This window comes from Prosopis cineraria, unplaced genomic scaffold (assembly GCF_029017545.1).
Source record: "Prosopis cineraria cultivar Desert tree isolate PC_DT_omini unplaced genomic scaffold, ASM2901754v1 PC11, whole genome shotgun sequence".
NCBI classification, from domain to species: Eukaryota; Viridiplantae; Streptophyta; class Magnoliopsida; order Fabales; family Fabaceae; genus Prosopis; species Prosopis cineraria.
Window position 1 is genome coordinate 7,518,645 of NW_026555342.1, and position 18,608 is coordinate 7,537,252.

Genomic DNA, 18,608 nt, shown 5'->3' on the forward strand with positions numbered 1-18,608 from the left:
TGTGATCAGAGGCTTCGGAATCAACAATCCACTGAAATTTAAGAAAGGAAGTATTCAAGGCACAATGGTTACCTTGCTTGGCAACAAAAGCACTATGTGTCATTTGAGGTGATAACTCATATCGTTGTAGTGTATGCAGCATCTCCAGGAGCTTTGCTAACTGGTCTTTATCAATTGTGGGCATAGATCGAGACTTGTCTGGAGCATTTTCAGGAGCAGCTTGGTATCCACGTGCCTTCCCTTTGCATGGTTTCCAGTCAAGTGGCTTCCTATGAAGATCCCAACACTTATCTTTGGTGTGACCAGTCTTTTTACAATGATCACAAGAAACCTTCCCTTTTGTCTCCTTTGATCCTTGATCAAGGTTCCTGCTTACCAGAGCCAAAGGTTCAGATGAAAGAGGAACTGAAACAGAGTCAATAAGCATCACCTTTCGACACACGAGTTGAAGGTAGTAGAGAGCGAGCTAAGATTCTGCTATGAACATCATCTAAAGATTGATGAAGACCAGCCAAGAATTGAAACACCCATTCATCCTCAATCCATTTTTTGTACCTTACAGCATCTCGAGCACATGACCACTCTTCTTCAGTGTCAAGGTCGATCTCCGGCCATATTGCAACTAGCTCTAACCAGAACTCTGTAAGGTCACGATCACCTTGCTTCACTTGCTTGCTTTTTGTTTTTAAATTGTATATACGAGCACAGTCATCACCATAAGAATATGGTTTGCGAACTGCATCCCAGATATCCTTCACTGTCAGCAAGAACATGAATGATCGTCGTACTTATGGAGCCATAGCCGTGATCAGCCATGAAGAAACCATCGAGTTCTCGGTCTCCCACTTCATTGCAGCCTTTGTGTCGGATCCATCTGGAGCTTTGGAATCACTAGTGATAAAGCCCAATTTGCCACGACCTCTAATGGCAACCTTTATAGCTTGAGCCCATTCTCGGTAGTTGCGTCCGTTGACTCTATCAGACACGATAAGGAAAAATGACCATTTGGTAGAACTCAACCCGTGGGGAGTTCCACCATAGGTGTTAAGCTGGGAAGTCTCGATGCCCGAACTCATGGGACAAGTTCTTGGACTACTCGATAATGACTCCCCTCTTCGTCAATTGTCGACTTCAGCATTCTCAAGGTCAGAATCAACCAACTTTGATACCATGTAGCTTCGTGGATCAGAAGCGTATATGTTACTTCAATAACAATATGATTATATGATTAGATACAGGTTACAAGGTCAGCTAAATATGGAAAAAATAAAAAATGAATCAAGACCCCTTATTTTCTCCCATAATCTCGCCTTATTATCCCTATAAATCAGGAGCAAGATAATTCTAAAATAATTCCTAATTAATTCTATTTCACATGTTATACTGTTAATGAGAGTTGCACATTCCGTCTATATTAGTTGTTCATATTCCGCACATCAATTGTTAATTTCCTCATATGAGTTATTTGTGTACCTAATTTTACTAAGGATGCTAATGTCATCTTAGATAGCTTTTTAATTTCATTTTAGTTTTCAATGTGTACAATGAAATTTCAGAATTTTAGGGGCTTTGACTGAAATTAAATTGGGTCAAGGGGTCCTCATTGAAATTTTCCCTTATTGCCATCTACCTTATGTAGAGCATGCCTAGTTGAGTACTCTCTTTTATCACAGTTCTTCAAAACACTTTATGAAACCTCTCCCACTACTTGACTTGAAGCTGGTTTACCTCTTAAAGTATTCAAGTGAATTGTGTCTGTTCATAATATTCATGTCATCAAGTGTGTATTTCTGGGATATTCTCTAAGCCAAAAGAGATATTGATGAAACCATAGAAACTTGTTAGGCCTTTAGCGCTCTCCCTCCTAGCATACTTTTGGCTCCATTTCCTACCAAGGTATGCATGTTGAGAAAACCATTATATGGCCTCAAGTAGTTTCCAAGAGAGTGGTTTGGACGTTTTGCAAAATTACTAAAGAACTAAGGGGAAAACCATAGTCACATAAACCACACATTCTTCCCAAATCATAAAGTGGGAAGAATTATAGGCATTGCATATGTGGATGGCACAATTCTTATAGGCAATGATATGTGATGATGTGACATGAATGGAAAGATTCGAATAAGCACTTCCACAAAATTTTAAAGTAAAAGATTAGCGGAAATATACATTAAACCTTTTGGAAGAAATTGGAATGTTAGGGTGCAAACCAAGTGACACTCTCACAAAGACTGAAAAACAATTTGATGATGTAGCTTAACTAATTGATTGAGAAATATATCAAAATCTAGTTAGTAGTTAATATGCTTGACCCAAAAAAGGGTTGACATTGCTTTTGCATGAGTGTTGTCAGTCAACAAATGCACTAGTCTAAAGTGGCAAAACTTGAAGCTCTTACAAAATCCCATGTTTTTAAAAAGGGATCACTAGGCAAAAGCCTACCATTCAAAAAGAGAGAACAAGCCAATGTTGAGGTGTTTACTAATTTTGGTTGACTAGGATGCTTGAAAAATGTGCAGGAAACCTAGTTACATAGAGAACCAAGAAATTAAATGTGGTAACAAGAGGTAGTGCAGAACCAAAATTCAGATCTTAGCTTAAGGAATTTGTGAAGTTTTGTGGCTTCAAAAGTTGTTAGAAGAACTAACTGTCAATATAAAGCTTCCAATCAAGGTTTATTAAGAAAACCAAGCTGCCATTAACATTTTACTCAATCTTCTACATGATAGGACCAAGCATGTTGAAGTTATTAGCCACTTTATCAAATAGAATGAAGAAGAAGGGGTCATCTGTATGAGATCCTACAAAGGAACAAATTGCAAGTGTTTTCATCAAGGGACCACTACATACATTTGAAGAACTCGTTGGTAAATTGGACACGATCAACATCTGTGATTTGATAAAGGGAAGTGTAGAATTTAATTGTAAACATTTGTTGTACTGTTTCAGTGACTAAGGGGATTAATAATTATTGTATTGTTGCCGACTTCTTGGTTGGATCTCATAGTATATGGTTGACACTTTGTATCAGTTTTGGACTATGGGAATAAAGAAAGAAATTCTCAGATATATCATGCACTTTTTATTACACAAAACATTAAAGTAAGAGAGTAAAGTTAAAATAATTACCCAAATAACAAGCGGCAATTGTAATCAGAATCAGAAACTTTATAAGTTTTAGAAACTGCTGCACCAATCAGTTCAATGGTTCCCTCTTTATTTTCTCTGTACCAGCTAAAGAGGCTCTCTCCTTCATGTCCGCCAAAATATTCACCTTCTCCAGAATAAATTCCATGCGAAAACTTCTTCACACGGACATTAGAAACTATTGGAGGAGCTGAAAATTTCACCTTAGAGTAAGATAACAATACATATACTTACATAAACATGCTCAGACATCAAATGTCAAGAAGGAAATTGGAGGTGGGAAATATGCTACAAAAATTAAAAACCGGTCAAGCTTATCAACTGCTGGAGTCATAACCATCCAACATAATAAGAATTATCAAAAAGGGCTAAACTCATATATAGTTTATTATATCCTTAATATTAAGCTCCTCAATCAAAGCATAAGTGAAGAGTTTGACAGCTTTATTTTTTATTTTTTCCCAGCCAAAAGCTGTAGGATTTGCGGTATAAAATTTTCAGCAGAAAATGATACGCCTCTAACAACATTTTTAAAGAACCATTGACTTGGTGTTTTGATTGGAGAACCTAATAACAAGGATACAAGTAACTACATAAATTTATTCCCCACAAAAAGAAAAAGGTCTACATAATAAATATATTAGAAATGAACTTTGAGAAAGAACTGCAGAGATTTATACCAGGGGAAACTGGGGAACTCGAAATTGAAGTCAATGGCTCCCCCTGTTTTCCATCAGCACGAATAGGCACCCAACATAATGCTAAATAAGCTCCAACATCTTCAAGTGAAGGTTTATATGTTCTGACAAAATAAAGAAAATAATCACAAAAAGTTTAAACTTAAGAAGTTATCTTTTTCAAAATCACAGCACAAGGTTTAACTCACGGCTCTGTCCCACACATGACTACATCTTCAGAAGAGTGAGATATATTTAGCAGCACAGAACCTTCAAGCTTATTCTTTGTCCGATACCAAATATATTCTCCAATTCCTTCCTCTCCACCAAAATATGTTTTATGTGGAGCAATCTCTCTGTCCTCACAGCAGTCAGGAATCCAAAGGTCCTTTCCCTTGGGATCGGCTGTGCATAGAACACAAACAAAAAAATACATTGGGACATGTATATTTGTATCAATGTTAAAATTAAAACAATATCTCACAATTTAACCATGATAAAAAGAAAAAAGTTCATTAACCCCAAAATAGGCAGAAACATAAATCTGTTTGGAAAATTTTCAAACTGCCATGGCCTAGGGGCAGTAACAGACACTTCCCTAACGTATGTGTGGAAAATCTGGATTTATCACATCAGATATAGGAAAATCAGGGCTTGATTGCATCAGTTTCTATTTGTATTTATTACATTTATTTTACTGCATTTATTGTACAAATCACCCTCTTTGTATAAATCTCCCCCCAATCTGTACGAATGAATTAGATGAATGAGAAATACAATTCTTTCTCAAACTTTTCAACGGTATGCCATTGTAAAGTTTATATAATGAATACGATAACATAGGTAATCGTTATAAGAAGCCTGTTTCAAGACCGTTTTGACATTCCATAGCAAAACTGTCTTGACAAGTACGTTGATGAAAGTACACAGCAATCTCTACTCGAATATACTTAGGATTAAGACAGATACTCATGTTCTATCTTGAAAGGGAATTATACATGAATTAGGGAATCAGATCATTAATTAGAATAAAAGTCAATTCCATGACTCAGTCTTGATCGTTCATGTGAAAGTAAACAGTAAGTCCAAAGTCCAACTATTTGATAATTAATTTAGTCCCAAGTTAGCATATGCATATAATTATGAAAGAATTTGTATATAATTAGCTTGAGTAGATAACGGAGTGTTGGAATGTCTGATATTTATGATGATAGACATTTACTCCCTAGCTTGAGCAGATGGAAGATATATTAATGTAGTAGTTTTGTAGGTGGAATGGATTTTGTCTTGTAATAATCATTCGAGGATGGTAGTTGGCCTTACTGATTAAAATACCCACCATAACTAGGCTTTACAATTTAGATCAACGCATTCTGTACCTCAAATGTTGAAATTTCTTACGCAACAGAATATCTGTGAAGCTTGAAACAAGCACGTGGGATGTGTTAATAATATAAGGGACCATATGGCACCAACATAGCTAGGATATGATAACTATTTAGATATAATGGCCTTGTGCACTGCATTAGATATAGAATACAGAACAGAATCATACACCAGAATTTCCATATTGCGTGCTTTTTGAGCACATTGATCTCTGCTTCTCCAAGAAACACTTCAAGATCCATTAAAATTCTCTAATCATTTAACTTGATCTTACCAGGAGATATCACATCAGATACAATGCTCTTTATGCTCCCTTTGCTTCCATCTTTGCATATTGGAGTATAGACCAGTTCAATGCAACCACCAACATCCGCAAGAGTCAAATCCAGAAATTCTGCAAATTACGACATTCAAATATTTAAATTTACAATAATGAGTAGATAAGAAAACCATTATCTAGTAACTATAAAAAGCTCACCAAGATTGCTGATCTTCTCTTTTACACCAATGTTTGTTACTCTGAACCACTCGTACATGCAATCTCCTTGCTCACTAAAAAAAAATCCCACGAGGGTAAACAACGAAAGGGATAAAATAAGTCATGATATTACTTATTTAACATATAAAGATGAATGGCATAAGTCTGACCCTCCACTATAAACAGCATTAAAGCTCAAACGTTGCCCCTCTATCATCAATCCAAGAAATTCCAGAGAATGACACATCGGGGGACCTAAATTGCAACGTCATTTCAAAAAACAAGTGTTGAATCACAAGAAAATATTACAAAGATCATAACTGATGATAAACAGAACATGTAAACCAAATAAAAACTAGAATAACTTATTACCAGGTAATATTGGTCCCACTTGTTCAGAAAGGACTATAGGACCACGAGCCCAATCACTACGGATAGGTTCACATGAAACAGAAATGAAGAAGCCAATGTCATCAAATGAGAGCATATATGATGCAGTGGTGGCATCCCTAATTTCACTTTGTGTGCCATCTGAGCTGGTCTGCACAATTAATATGTCAGCCAATTAAATTATTCACTTCCCAGTAATCTTTGTTAACAAAAATGTAAACAATGCCAATTTTCCTGTTAACAGTTTAGTTAAATGTGGATAAAAGAGGTTTTATTTCCTCTGTTTCTCTCTTATTCAATCATCATTAAAGTGAATACATTTATTAGCTTACTTCAGCTGAGAGGATCTACTGTATTCTGAATGGGATATCTCAAATATGATAAAATAAAATGAAATTTACAACAAGCTTTATCTCACTTGGTGAGGTTGATTATATGAATTATACAATGTCATTATACTTTATTAACAACCAAATCTTTAAATAAATGTTAACCAAAAGGTCTTGTTCAATAACTGATAAAATCTAATTTGACAAAATCTGATCCTAAACTAAATATAATATGAAATAATAGGAAATATAGCAGAAAAATAGTAAAAAACTTAAACAGAAAAATATAATTAAAAAATAGGTTCATATTTGAGATCTCCAATAACTAGCGGGAATTTTACTGGGTCCATAGTTTGTGAGAATAAGAGAGATTTGGGAAAAGTAGTCAATAAATATACTGAGTTACCATCTGCCTTATTTATAATCATATATACAAGAGAAAGAAATAAAAAGTAATAAGGACAAAAGATATATACTGATATGCCAAATAAGAATCTAGTTAGCCCTAATATCATACAATAAATACAATATATATTTTGATTCTCAACACTCCCCCTCAAGCCAGCGTGCATAGGTCATACACACCAAGCTTGTCACAAATATACTTAACTCGAGAACCTCAGAGAGCTTTAGTTAATTTGTTTGCTAATTGATCATTGGAGCTAACATATTTCATAGAGAGACAACCTGATTGAATCTTCTCTCACACACAAAATGACAACCTATTTTAATATGTTTGGTCCTCTCATAAAACACCAGATTTTAAGCTATATGCATGGTAGCCTGATTGTCACAAATCAAATCCATTTTAGTGACATTCCCATATTTCAATTCTTGAAGAAGCTTCATTAACCAGATAAGTTCACGTGTCAATAAAGCCATGGCATGATATTCTGCTTTAGCACTAGATCTTGCAACAACATTTTGTTTCTTGCTCTTCTAGGGAATTAAGTTTCCACCAATAAACACACAATTTCCTGAAGTAGAGTGTTGATCAATTAGGCATCCAACCTAATCTAATACCATAAGAATAAGAGAGAGATTTAGGAAAGATATTCAGTCAAAATACTGAGCAACAGTTTGTCTTATTTATAATCGTGTATACAAGACAAAGAAATAAAGAGTAATAATGACAAAAGATATATATTGATATGCCTAATAAGAATGTAGTTAGCCCTAATATCATACATTAAATACAATATATATTCTGATTCTCAACAATTTGGTAGTTTTTTTAGTCTGAGGTTTGGAGAGGGAACGAAATCAAATTCCATGGATTTGAAGTTACTTGAGTATTAAATGTATGTAGCAGAAGTTTTCCTTATTTGTGGTAGATTTTTTAACACTCTATATCTAATGATTAAGAGTTACTGGTTGAACCAGAGAAAACTTTGGATCGTAGATAAGTGGTTGAAAATGGTCCCTATACCCTTTAACTTTTACAAAAGTGCAAACATCGTCCAAACTAGTTGGGAAAACTATGACTTGGTTTCTGTAGAAACAATGGTAAAGTGACCTCTGTAGCTCTAATTCCATAATCATAATAGGACACATTAGGGCTTAATATAAGCAATCACATAACCCTAACCCTAGGATCCTAAAATATCTTTTCCTAAATCCTAATTTCTTAGACTTGATGATATCCTTATTGAAATGTGGAAATGTTTGGGCAAAGAAGGATTGTGGTGGTTAATTAAGTTATTTAATGAGATCTTACAATCCAAAAGAATACCTGACGATTGGAGGAACACCTTAGTTCCTGTTTACAAAAATAAAGGAGATATTCAAAATTATGCTAACTACAATGGAATTAAACTTATGAGTTATACTATGAAATTATGGGAAAGAGTGATTAAGCATAGGTTGAGATTGAAAACTGGTGTTTATAAGAATCGGTTTAGCTTCATGCTAGGTAGAGCAACTATAGAAGCGATTTATCTGTTAAGGGGATTAATGAAAAAGTATTGATGCAAAGGCAAAGACTTACATATGATTTTCATTGATTTAGAAAAAGCTTATGATTGTGTATCGAAAGAAATCCTTTGGAGGGTATTGGAAAAGAAGGATGTATGGGTTTCCTATATTCGAACTATACAAGATATGTATGAGAGGGCAACAACTAGTATAAAAACATATTGCGGCAAAATAAAAGGCTTTTCTATAAAGATTGAACTGCATCTGGGATCACCTTTGAGCCCTTATTTGTTTGATCTAGTCTTACATGTTTTGATTTAGCATAATCAAGAAGAAATCCCTAAATGCATGTTTTTCGAGAATGATATAGCTCTTATTGTGGAGACAAGAAAAGAGATTAATTATAAACTTGAGTTATGAAAGAGGACATTGGAGTTAAGGAGTAAAAAGGAATATCTACACTGTAATTTTGATAAAAAGTCAGTGAGTAGTAATTTGAAAGTGAAATTGGGTGATTAGATCATATCTCAAGTGGAAAAGTTTAGATATTTGAGAGCAATTATTCAACATAATGGGGAAATTGATGGGGATATTGCACATAGGATACAAGTTGAGTGGTTTAATTGGAGAAAGGCTAAAGGTGTTATCTGCGATTGTAAGGTACCTAATAAACTTAAAGAGAAGTTTTATTGAACTACTATAAGACCAACAATATTATACGATAGTGAATGTTAGGCCTTAACAAGACAACAAGAGCATAAAATTAGAGTAACAGATATGAGAATGTTGAGATGAATATGCATATGTACACGTAAAGACAAAATCCAAAATGAGTGCATACGGGAAAATGTGAGCCTCACACCTATTGAAGAAAAAATGATAGAAAATTGTTTGAGACGGTTTGGATATGTACAAAAAAGATTACAGGAAGCACTTGTGAGGAGAGCGGAACAAATGACTTTGAGCCCTGTTAAGAAGGGTGAAGGAAGCCAAAAAGAACACTTTTGGAAGTTGTTGAGCAAAACCTTTTAATTAACAATATTTCTAAAAATTTAATAAGGCTTCTTCGTGTTGTTGTATGGTGCTTTCAGGAATGAAAATTAGTTAAATATTTTGATCTGTTGCTAGTCTTATAGATGATCTTAGTTCAAGTAGCAGTAGTTTAGGAGTTAATTATGTAGAGATATTGTAACTGTTGTAAATATATTCTACTCATTAGGCTTTATCAATCATTTGTAGTACTTAATAGTTATTATTTTTTTTGCACTGCCTTGATGTATAAATACCTAGTTGCATTACAATATTGAGATTAAGTAAGAATATATATATATATATATATATATGTTTTCTCTCAAATTATCCACATGGTATCAAAGCCAGGTTGATAAAAAAAGGAGCGCGCGTGAAAAATTTGCCTAGGGTTTAAAGAGTAAGGGTCAGATCTGCTTTTCCTTTTTTATTGATGTAGTTGGATGTCACCACCTAGGAAGGGTTAACACACTTTGATTTGCCAAACCCATGAAGACATGATGTGTATGTGCTCCGAGCACCTCGTTCACATTTGGCTCCAATAGCGCTCTATCTGAGCGTGGGGTCACATGAAAGGTGTTTTATGACAACTATCAACTTCTCCGGCATCAAATCCACATGGTGAAGAATCTGTGTATCTATTAGTTCAGAGATGATTTGTATTTAACTTAAACTATATAGGTGTGCATGTATGACACATAATGAAGAATTATCTTTATTTATGTAATGACCCTAAATTTTAAATTAAATAAAAACTTTTTCTCTCAATTGATATTTTATTCAAATTAGTTTTATAACAAGCAGAGAAATAATTTAGTAGAACTTGAGCTAGTAACTTTCTTGAAGGTTTAGAGTTTGAATTTTACTAAGTAAAAATTTAACTTTATTATGTTTTAAATTATAGAAAAAATTTGCGCTCTTTCTTGTAATTTTACTTGGGCCTTTTCTTGTAATTGTTCCTATGCCCATTTTGTAACTTTTCCAATTAAGCTTTATAGTCAAATTTATACTTTTTCTTTTGGCCAAAAATCCACGCACTAAAGGAGGAAAAAAATTTCTGGATTCTTCTTTCTCATTCTGGTTCACCGACTCTCTCTCTCTCTCTCTCTTTCCACATTCCTCTTCGATTTTTCTGGCAAGCCCCCCGCTACTATGCCTTCGGTGACCATCTTCTTATCACTCTTCCCCCTCTTGCCAGTTTCCTCTTCATCATCACTGGTTCTGTAATTTTCACTAGTCTAGAGTGCGTGGCTTTCATCTTCTGTTCCTTCTCCGTCGTCTTCTTCTATTGTGACTGACACCTGTGACTGTGAAAATGCTAGAGCCTTCCTCCTCTAACAGTGCTGCTGTTGACTTGCATCAAATTTCCACTCCCCTGTTCCGTAAGCACTTTCTTCTTCCTTCCCTCCTCTGCCATTGTTGATAATTAAGGTAAGAAGCTGTAAACTCTTCTTCTTAATGACCATATGTGTGAGGGTGTGATTTAAATGTAATTTTTATTCTTTGTTTTTTTTTTTTTTTTGGTTTTGGGTGCTGTTGCTGCCAGTGGACTTGTAGGGAGGAAAAGATGAATTAAGCTCAAAAAACTTTCTACTAAAAGCATGATGATGATAGCGTGGACTTGAATATTGTTATTGAGTTTAATTAATTTTTTATGGCAAATTTGGTTGTAAAAAGTATTATGCATTAATACTGTAGAATAGTTGGAAAAGTTTTGATATGGGATTTGAAGGAAGAACTTATAGTGTTAAAATTTAAAAAAAAATGTGCGTATAAGGTGTTCAATAAAATATCACCAATTGTTGGAGAAAATTATTTAACAAGTGAAAGTAAAAATTGTTGGCAGAACTTATTGGAAAAAGAGAATTTATTAGCTGAGAGAGATTAGGATGCTAAATATTTGTTGGGAAAGAATAAATAAGTGATTTTAGAATTGTGATTTATTTGTTAGGAAATTAATGGCGCCATTGGAATTAAAATAAGAAGTTAAAGCGAACGAGCTCTAGAATTCTTGAAAAACTTTCAGGTGAGTAGATAGTGTCCCAAGTAATTTCTTGCAAAATGTTTATAAAATTTTTTTATTTAAATTTTTATATTATTCCTTTATAAATTGTGTAAATGAACTGGTTAATCCTATTTTTATTATATACACTATTTTTCTTGCTTACCTCACTTTTATATTAATTGGTTTATTGCAGAATTTGTTTTATTTTCATCAAGAATTATGCTATTGTTAAAGAATATTTGAATCCAATACATTATTGACCGATTATTTATTCTAAACATTTTTGTTGTTTAGATTTTATAATTTATATGACAGTTGTTAATACGGTGATTCGTGCATGGAGAATAATGAAAAAAAATTTGATAGTTGAATATTATATTTTGAAAGGAATAGTTTTCAATAAATGTTTCAACCCCATGCACGCTTAATTTAATTAAAGGGACTGAGTTCAGAACTCTGAATGCTAACGGCAGTTCCGTTAGCCCTTGGTGCGCCATGGTACACCTAGCTAGTAGGGTGCATTAGAGGTGCTAGTCCCGTGTGCCGACTAACACATGCGGAAGGAAAGATGTAGTTTCGTTGATATAATCCACGCCTATTATTCATGAGCTTTATGCTTGCGCTTGTTTTCGTGACTTCTTGCCACGCCGAATATGTTACTTACCCTCGTGGACTGTGTGTCCATGCCTGTTAGTCGTTCTGATTAAGTCCTGCTAAAGAAGAGATTTTCAAACTATTTTCTTTAAATGTGATCTCAGGAAGCAAACTGCTGTTTTTTACTATATGTGGATTTTATATTGAGTAGTGTATATATATATATATCCCGAGATGTTTAGCATGCATAGAAATTTAATAAGTTGGAATTTAAATGTTAATAATTTAATTTGTATTTATGTATTCCTGGTTTATATTATTTTCAATTGATTATTTTAGTTAATTTATAATTGGCTTATTGATTGCTTTCCATTATTTCCTTCCACTATCAAATGGGACGCTACTCACTAGAAAAATTTTCTTTGGTCTCAAATATTGAAATTGACCCAGCATCTCATACTAATCACTGAGGGACACAATTGTTTTTTTGAGCCGTGGAAGTATGTGTTAGTTACTTTTAATGTAAATATATTTTATATTATGAAATTATAACTTAGTGCTCCACATATATCATAGTTAGATCCTAGTTTTACTTTATTGGATGGATTGGCTGGTTTTGCTATTGTAGGAATTTAAGGAGATTCAAGTTACAACGGAGAGTCTGACAAAATTTTTATAAAATATTTAAGACTTTAAGAATTTTACAAATATGTATAAAAACTATATATCAATAATTTGTCTTAATTTCTAACTAATTAAGGCTTATGGAATGTGAGGTTATCTCATATTCCGTGCCGATCATATCCTCAATATCGAGGTGTGACAGATAGTATCAGAGCTTTGGTTTCTATGGTTACGTGGAGCAAGGATTCTTCTTTGAAGTCTCAATTATCATTATGAACTCGAGCATAATAATAATTGAGATTTCATTGAAGGCCTTTTAGGATGTCAAAAAAAAAAACAACAAATCATTCATTTCCTTAATTATCATGCTTCCTATATAATAACTGCATCTTGAATTAAATATTTGTTATGTTTGTTTGTATATAGCAAATGCCACTTTGACATCGTCCCTTTGGTAAAAATTCTAGTTGTAATAGAACATCTAATAGTGTTTCTACTCCGCACAATGAATTGCCCCTTAATGGTCGAGAGCAGGGTCATAAGTATAATTAGGAGATTTTATCCGAGATCGAGTCTTTAAATCTCAAATCTCTTAAGGGTGCTTCATTATTTAAGCATGGTACATGAGAGGGAACTTATAGTGAAGTTAGAGAAAAGGCAACTTTTGTGAAATTGATTGATTTTATCAAACTAAATCCTTCTACTTTCTCTAAAACTGATAAAAAAAAGATAGAAAACTCAGTAATGTTTCTTGAGGGCATTGAGAAGAGATGCCCAAATCTTATGTTTCTTGCTCTGCTAGTGCTCCAATTCTTAAACATAGTTTGGGGAATCTCAGGTCACAGTCTCAAACAACTTTGAACTAGCCAAGTTATGCTAGGACTCGATACGATGCTCAAGCTTCAAATGACATGGTTACAAGATCATTATGGTATGTTCTAAAAGTGCATATGCATTGTTTGATCTAGATTCAATACATTCCTATATTTCTATGTTTTTTTGTAAGAAATTGGGTAAAGAACCCATCAAACTTGATAATTATTTTATAATTGCTATTCCAATAGGAGAACCTCTCTTTGTTATGCAGGAATACAAATTATGTAAAGTATCTCTTGAAGGTAGAGAAACCCTAGTTGATTAGATAATATTAGATATGATTAATTTTGATGTAATTATGGGCATTGATTGGTTAGCTACTTGTCATGCCACTGTTGATTACCACTTGAAAGTGGTGAGATTTGAAATTTTTTGAGAAACTCCTTTTGTTTTGCAAATAAGTTAAATAAAAAGAATATTGGTTTAATTTCAGCCCTGATGGCTTAATGATTTTTGATGAAGGGTTGCCAAGGGTACTTAGCCTTGATAAAAGATACTAAGAAACCAGTTTTAAGTTTGAAACAAATTCTAATAGTTAGGAAATTTTTTGATGTTTTTCTAGATGAGTTGCTGGGTTACCCCTAGATAGGGAAATTGAATTTGCTATTAATGTGATTTCAAGTACTCAGTTGATGTGATTTCAGTGTTCGGCCAATTTTAGTTCTCCGTTACAGAGTGGCACCATTTGAGATGAGAGAATTGAAGAGTCAATTGCAATTGTTATTGGATAAGGGATTTATTTGCCGTAGTGTTTTCCCTTAAGGGTTGCCAGTTCCTTTTGTTAAAAAGAAATATTGGTCGTTAAGCCATTGCATTGACTATCGATAGCTTAACAAGGTAACTATAAAGAATAAATTATCGTCGCCTCACATTGATATGGATATCTTTGATTAGTTGGCAGGAGCTCTGTGTTTTTCAAAAATCGTTGTTTTTCAAAAACAACGCGATCTCTTAATTAATAATATTCTTAAAAGCTTGATAAATGATAGAACGCAATGGCGTCTTGCAATTTATGTAGCCGACCCCACCTAGTGGGATAAAGGCTTGTTGTTGTTGTTTAGGTTATCATCAATTGAAAATTAAGAAAGAAGACATTTCAAAAACAACATTTAGAACTCAATTTGGTCACTATGAGTTATTAGTAATGTCCTTCGAGTTGACAAATGCTCCACCTACATTCGTAGACCCAATGAACTAGGTACTTGGACCATTCTCAGAATCACTTTCTCTCCTTGTTTTAGTCATGTCCGACCAAAAAAAAACGCATCTCACAGTACTAGGTCTTCCTTGTTTGGGGTTTCTGAGGAGCTGCCAAGTGTTCCAATTGCTTATCGATTAACTGGAGCCAACTTTCTAGCTTGGTCTCAATATCTTCATACTTTCTAGCAAGGAGGATGATCTGGATCTCACCGCCCACAATAAGACCTCCAATAGCCTCCAATCAACCCAAACCCAGAATGCCATTGTCATTGATGGCACTTGTAACTCACACACGCCGAAGCTCTATTCGGCATCAGAGAGTGCAGGATGGTGCGTGGCAGGGCGTGAGGAGTCCACGTTGATGGTGACCCCTTCCTCCATCTATGGCATGGCATTTCCAATACGATTCCAACATTCCCCAAGCATGGGGATTCTCGTTCCAATATTTCTCTGTCACGAGCTCCTTGTTCCATTTTGCAGCTCTACGTGCACATTGTCCTGATGGGGCTGTGGTTTCTGACTTTTCTCTATTATGAGAATATTTTTATGATTATGGGAGTACTAATGTGGGTCCTCCTAACATTGTCTCCATGTGTAACCAGAACTGAAGCTCAAGTCTTAGTAGCAAAAAAGGGAAGTTTTCTTCATGCACTAAAGATATCCCGAGATTCTACTAAGTGGAATGTTGACTCAGGAGCATCTAATCATATGATTAGTTGTCATCAGTTGTTTACCACTTACATTCTGTGTGTTGGACATGTTAAAATGAAGATTGCAGATGGTTCCCTAGCACCTGTGATAAGAAAAAGGAGTATTCAAATTTCAGATCCTACAAAGTTGGAATCTGTACTTCATGTGCCTAAACTTGATTGCAATTTGCTTTCGATCAATCAATTGACCAAGCAATCGAATTGTTATGCTAAATTCCTCCCATCCCATTGTGTATGTCAGGACCTATCATCTGGAGCAACAATCGAAAGTGCTAAGGAGTACGAGGGGCTCTACTATTTCAAAGTCTCTACTTGAGTGGGTAAATCACCAATTGTTGATAACTCTGTATTTACCTCTAAAGTTAATAATTTTATGTTGTGGCATAAGAGGATGGGCCATCCTAATTTTCATTACCTTAAACAATAGTTTCCAACCCTATGTCCAAACTTGAATGTTAATAACATTCATTATTAAGTGTGTGAACTTGCCAAACACCATAGAATATCCGTTCCTAGAGCCACATACACACCACCAAACCTTTCACAACCATTCATAGTGACTTATGGGAAGCTTCTCATACTCCTAACCGCACTTAACGTGGTTTATTTCCTTCATTGATGATCATACTCGTGTTTATTGGGTCTATCTTTTAATAAACAAGTCTGAGGTTGCATCCACATTCATCAATTTCTTCAACATGATCAAAACCCCATTCAACACCACCATTCAAGTCTTAAATATCAATATCATTGAATACTTTACCAATATTTGAGTACTTTCCTCCAAACACATGGCATTGTCCATATTTGTTCTTGTGCCTATACACACTCAACAGAATGGGGTTACTAAAAGAAAAAATTGCCATATACTTAATGTTGCTAGAGCACTTATGTTTACTTGCAATGTACCTAAATTTTATTAGGGGGATGCCATTTTGACTACAACCTACCAAATCAACCGTATGCCCAGTGGAACCTTATCCTTTGAAACTCCTCTCCACAAGTTGAAAAGTATTTTCTCAACATCCCATATTAAAACTAATCTTCCACTTCGTGTGTTTGGTTACACAACCTTGCAAAATATAACCACCAAAGCACTAAACTTAAACCTTGCACTATTAAATGCATTTTCCTTGGTTATTCTACTACAAAAAAAGGATACAAATGTTTTGACCCTATCTCAAAATATACATTTGTCACTCTCGATGTCACCTTTCATGAGGATATTCTTTTTTATCCCAATCCTTCGATTCAAGGGCAAAGCATGGATAAATCTCAAACTTGGGATCAAGAACCTAATCGAGAACTAGTGCTCCTTGAACCATGATTTACACCAATTGAGCCAGTACTACCATCACCTCTTAAGTCTTTACCTTCACCTATTCTACCTGCACCACCATCTCCTGTTATGCCACCATCTAAAGAGCATAAGCGAGGAGAAGATGCAGAAAAACCACAAAAGGGAGAATTGCTTGTTTACGCTCGAAAAAAGAAATCAAAAGATAATGAGCAACTTGTACCTGAAGCACCAAGAGAGTCAAAACCAAAGGCAGCTCCTGAAGCAAATACTTATAGAGGATTAGAATTTAAGGGAACTTCTGAAACCCTAAAGATAGATGATACAGAACAAGTGAATCTACTAATCCTGACCTTCCTATTGCTTTGAGGAAGCCAGCTCACTCATGTACTTTCTATCCAATAGAAAAGTTTGTTTCATACAATGCACTTTCACCTCAATATCGGGCTTTTGTTGCTAATCTTGATAAAGAGAAGTTACCTAAGACTATACAGGAAACTCTAAGCATCCTTGAATGGCGAAGTGCTATCATGGGAGAAATAAGAGCCCTAGAAAAGAATGGGACATGGAAACTTGTTTAGCTACCTTAAGAAAAGAGAACAATGAGCTGTAAGTGGGTGTTCACCCCAAAATACAAGACTGATGGAACTCTTAACAAGCTGAAAGCATGCTTGGTTGCAAGGCCTTTGTTTATATCCACCATAACAATAAACTCGAACCTCAAGCTATCAAGTGCATCTTCCTTGGCTATTCGCCTACTCAGAAAGGATACAAATGTTTTGATCCTGTTTCTAAATGCAACCATGTAAGCTTTGATGTTACCTTCCATAAAGAAACTCTTTTCATTTCAATTCTTTCAATTCAGGGGGACAGTGAATCTCAGACTTGAGAACCAGAACCTTACACAGAATATGTACTTCTTGAGCCCTCACCAAAATCATTACCCACACCATCTTTTTCGTCAAACACCCCACCTTCAACAACCTCTTCTCTTATGCTAAAGCTTCGAAAAAACAAGAAAACAAAGGGAGATGAAGAAAGACCACAAAAGGAAGAGTTATCAATGTACACTCAGAAGAAATTAAAAGATAATGAACAACTTGTATTTGAGGCACCAAGAGAGTCAAAACCGAAGGACTGATCCATCTAGTGAGCCAAATGATTCAACACAAGGAAGTCAATCTGCTGAACTTGATCTACCTATTGCTCTCCAGAAACTAGTGATTTTAAAACCAAACCGGACCAGATGGTCCGACCGTCGACTGGTCTGGATTCTAGTTCGATCAATATATGAAAACCATTTTAGAGGTTAAGACAGGGTTAGGCCGTTTCTGGCTAGTGTCAAACCGGGAACCAAATCCAGTTTTCAAGAACCGGACCGTTCAAAAAAAAAAATTTTTAATTTTTTTATTGAATTTTTGTTTAGGAAATGACCAATTTTTTTAATCATTTGATATTATATTGCATCATGTGGCTTGTTAAGTCATGATAAACTTAAAATATTTGATTTTTGTTTTAAGTTAAGTAGCAATTTCATATTTATTTCTTATATTTAGATTATTATATACATATATAATTTTAAAAATTTAATTATTACGCCACCGATTTGACTATTAGTCCAATCCAATTGAACCATGCGAACCGTGAACCGCTGACCTTTCCAGTTCAATGTTCGGTTCGATTCCGAAAACATTGCCAGAAACAACCTCGGCCTTGTACTTTACATCCGATTTAAAAGCATGTATCCTACAAGGCTCTCTCTCCTGGTTACCAAGCCTTCATCACTAATTCAGATAAAATTGTTATTCCTAACAACATCTAAGAGGCACTAGAAATACCAAAATGGAGATGGAGGAAATGAGAGTTTTAGAGAAAAATGGAACATGGGAGATGGTTGAAAGACCTAGATGTAAGAAACTAGTTAGTTGCAAGAAGGTCTTTACCCCAAAGCA

At 34.7% G+C, this 18,608-nt stretch overlaps 1 protein-coding gene across 6 annotated transcripts in view; it reads right to left on the reverse strand.

The window, feature by feature from the left end:
- Positions 1-18,608, reverse strand: part of LOC129285801 (187-kDa microtubule-associated protein AIR9) — an 83,317-nt gene that overhangs the window by 19,533 nt on the left and 45,176 nt on the right. For 4 of the 6 annotated variants that reach the window (XM_054921698.1, XM_054921696.1, XM_054921697.1 and 1 more), the window contains exons 23-29: positions 6,061-6,229; positions 5,859-5,943; positions 5,689-5,762; positions 5,485-5,604; positions 4,034-4,229; positions 3,828-3,949; positions 3,130-3,337 (exon numbers count right to left, since the gene is read on the reverse strand). In XM_054921698.1, the coding sequence (XP_054777673.1) occupies positions 3,130-3,337; positions 3,828-3,949; positions 4,034-4,229; positions 5,485-5,604; positions 5,689-5,762; positions 5,859-5,943; positions 6,061-6,229 (974 nt within the window). Of the gene's footprint in view, positions 1-72; positions 1,204-3,129; positions 3,338-3,827; positions 3,950-4,033; positions 4,230-5,484; positions 5,605-5,688; positions 5,763-5,858; positions 5,944-6,060; positions 6,230-18,608 lie in introns of all 6 variants that reach the window. The other 2 variants (XR_008587306.1, XR_008587305.1) reach the window with 2 other exon arrangements.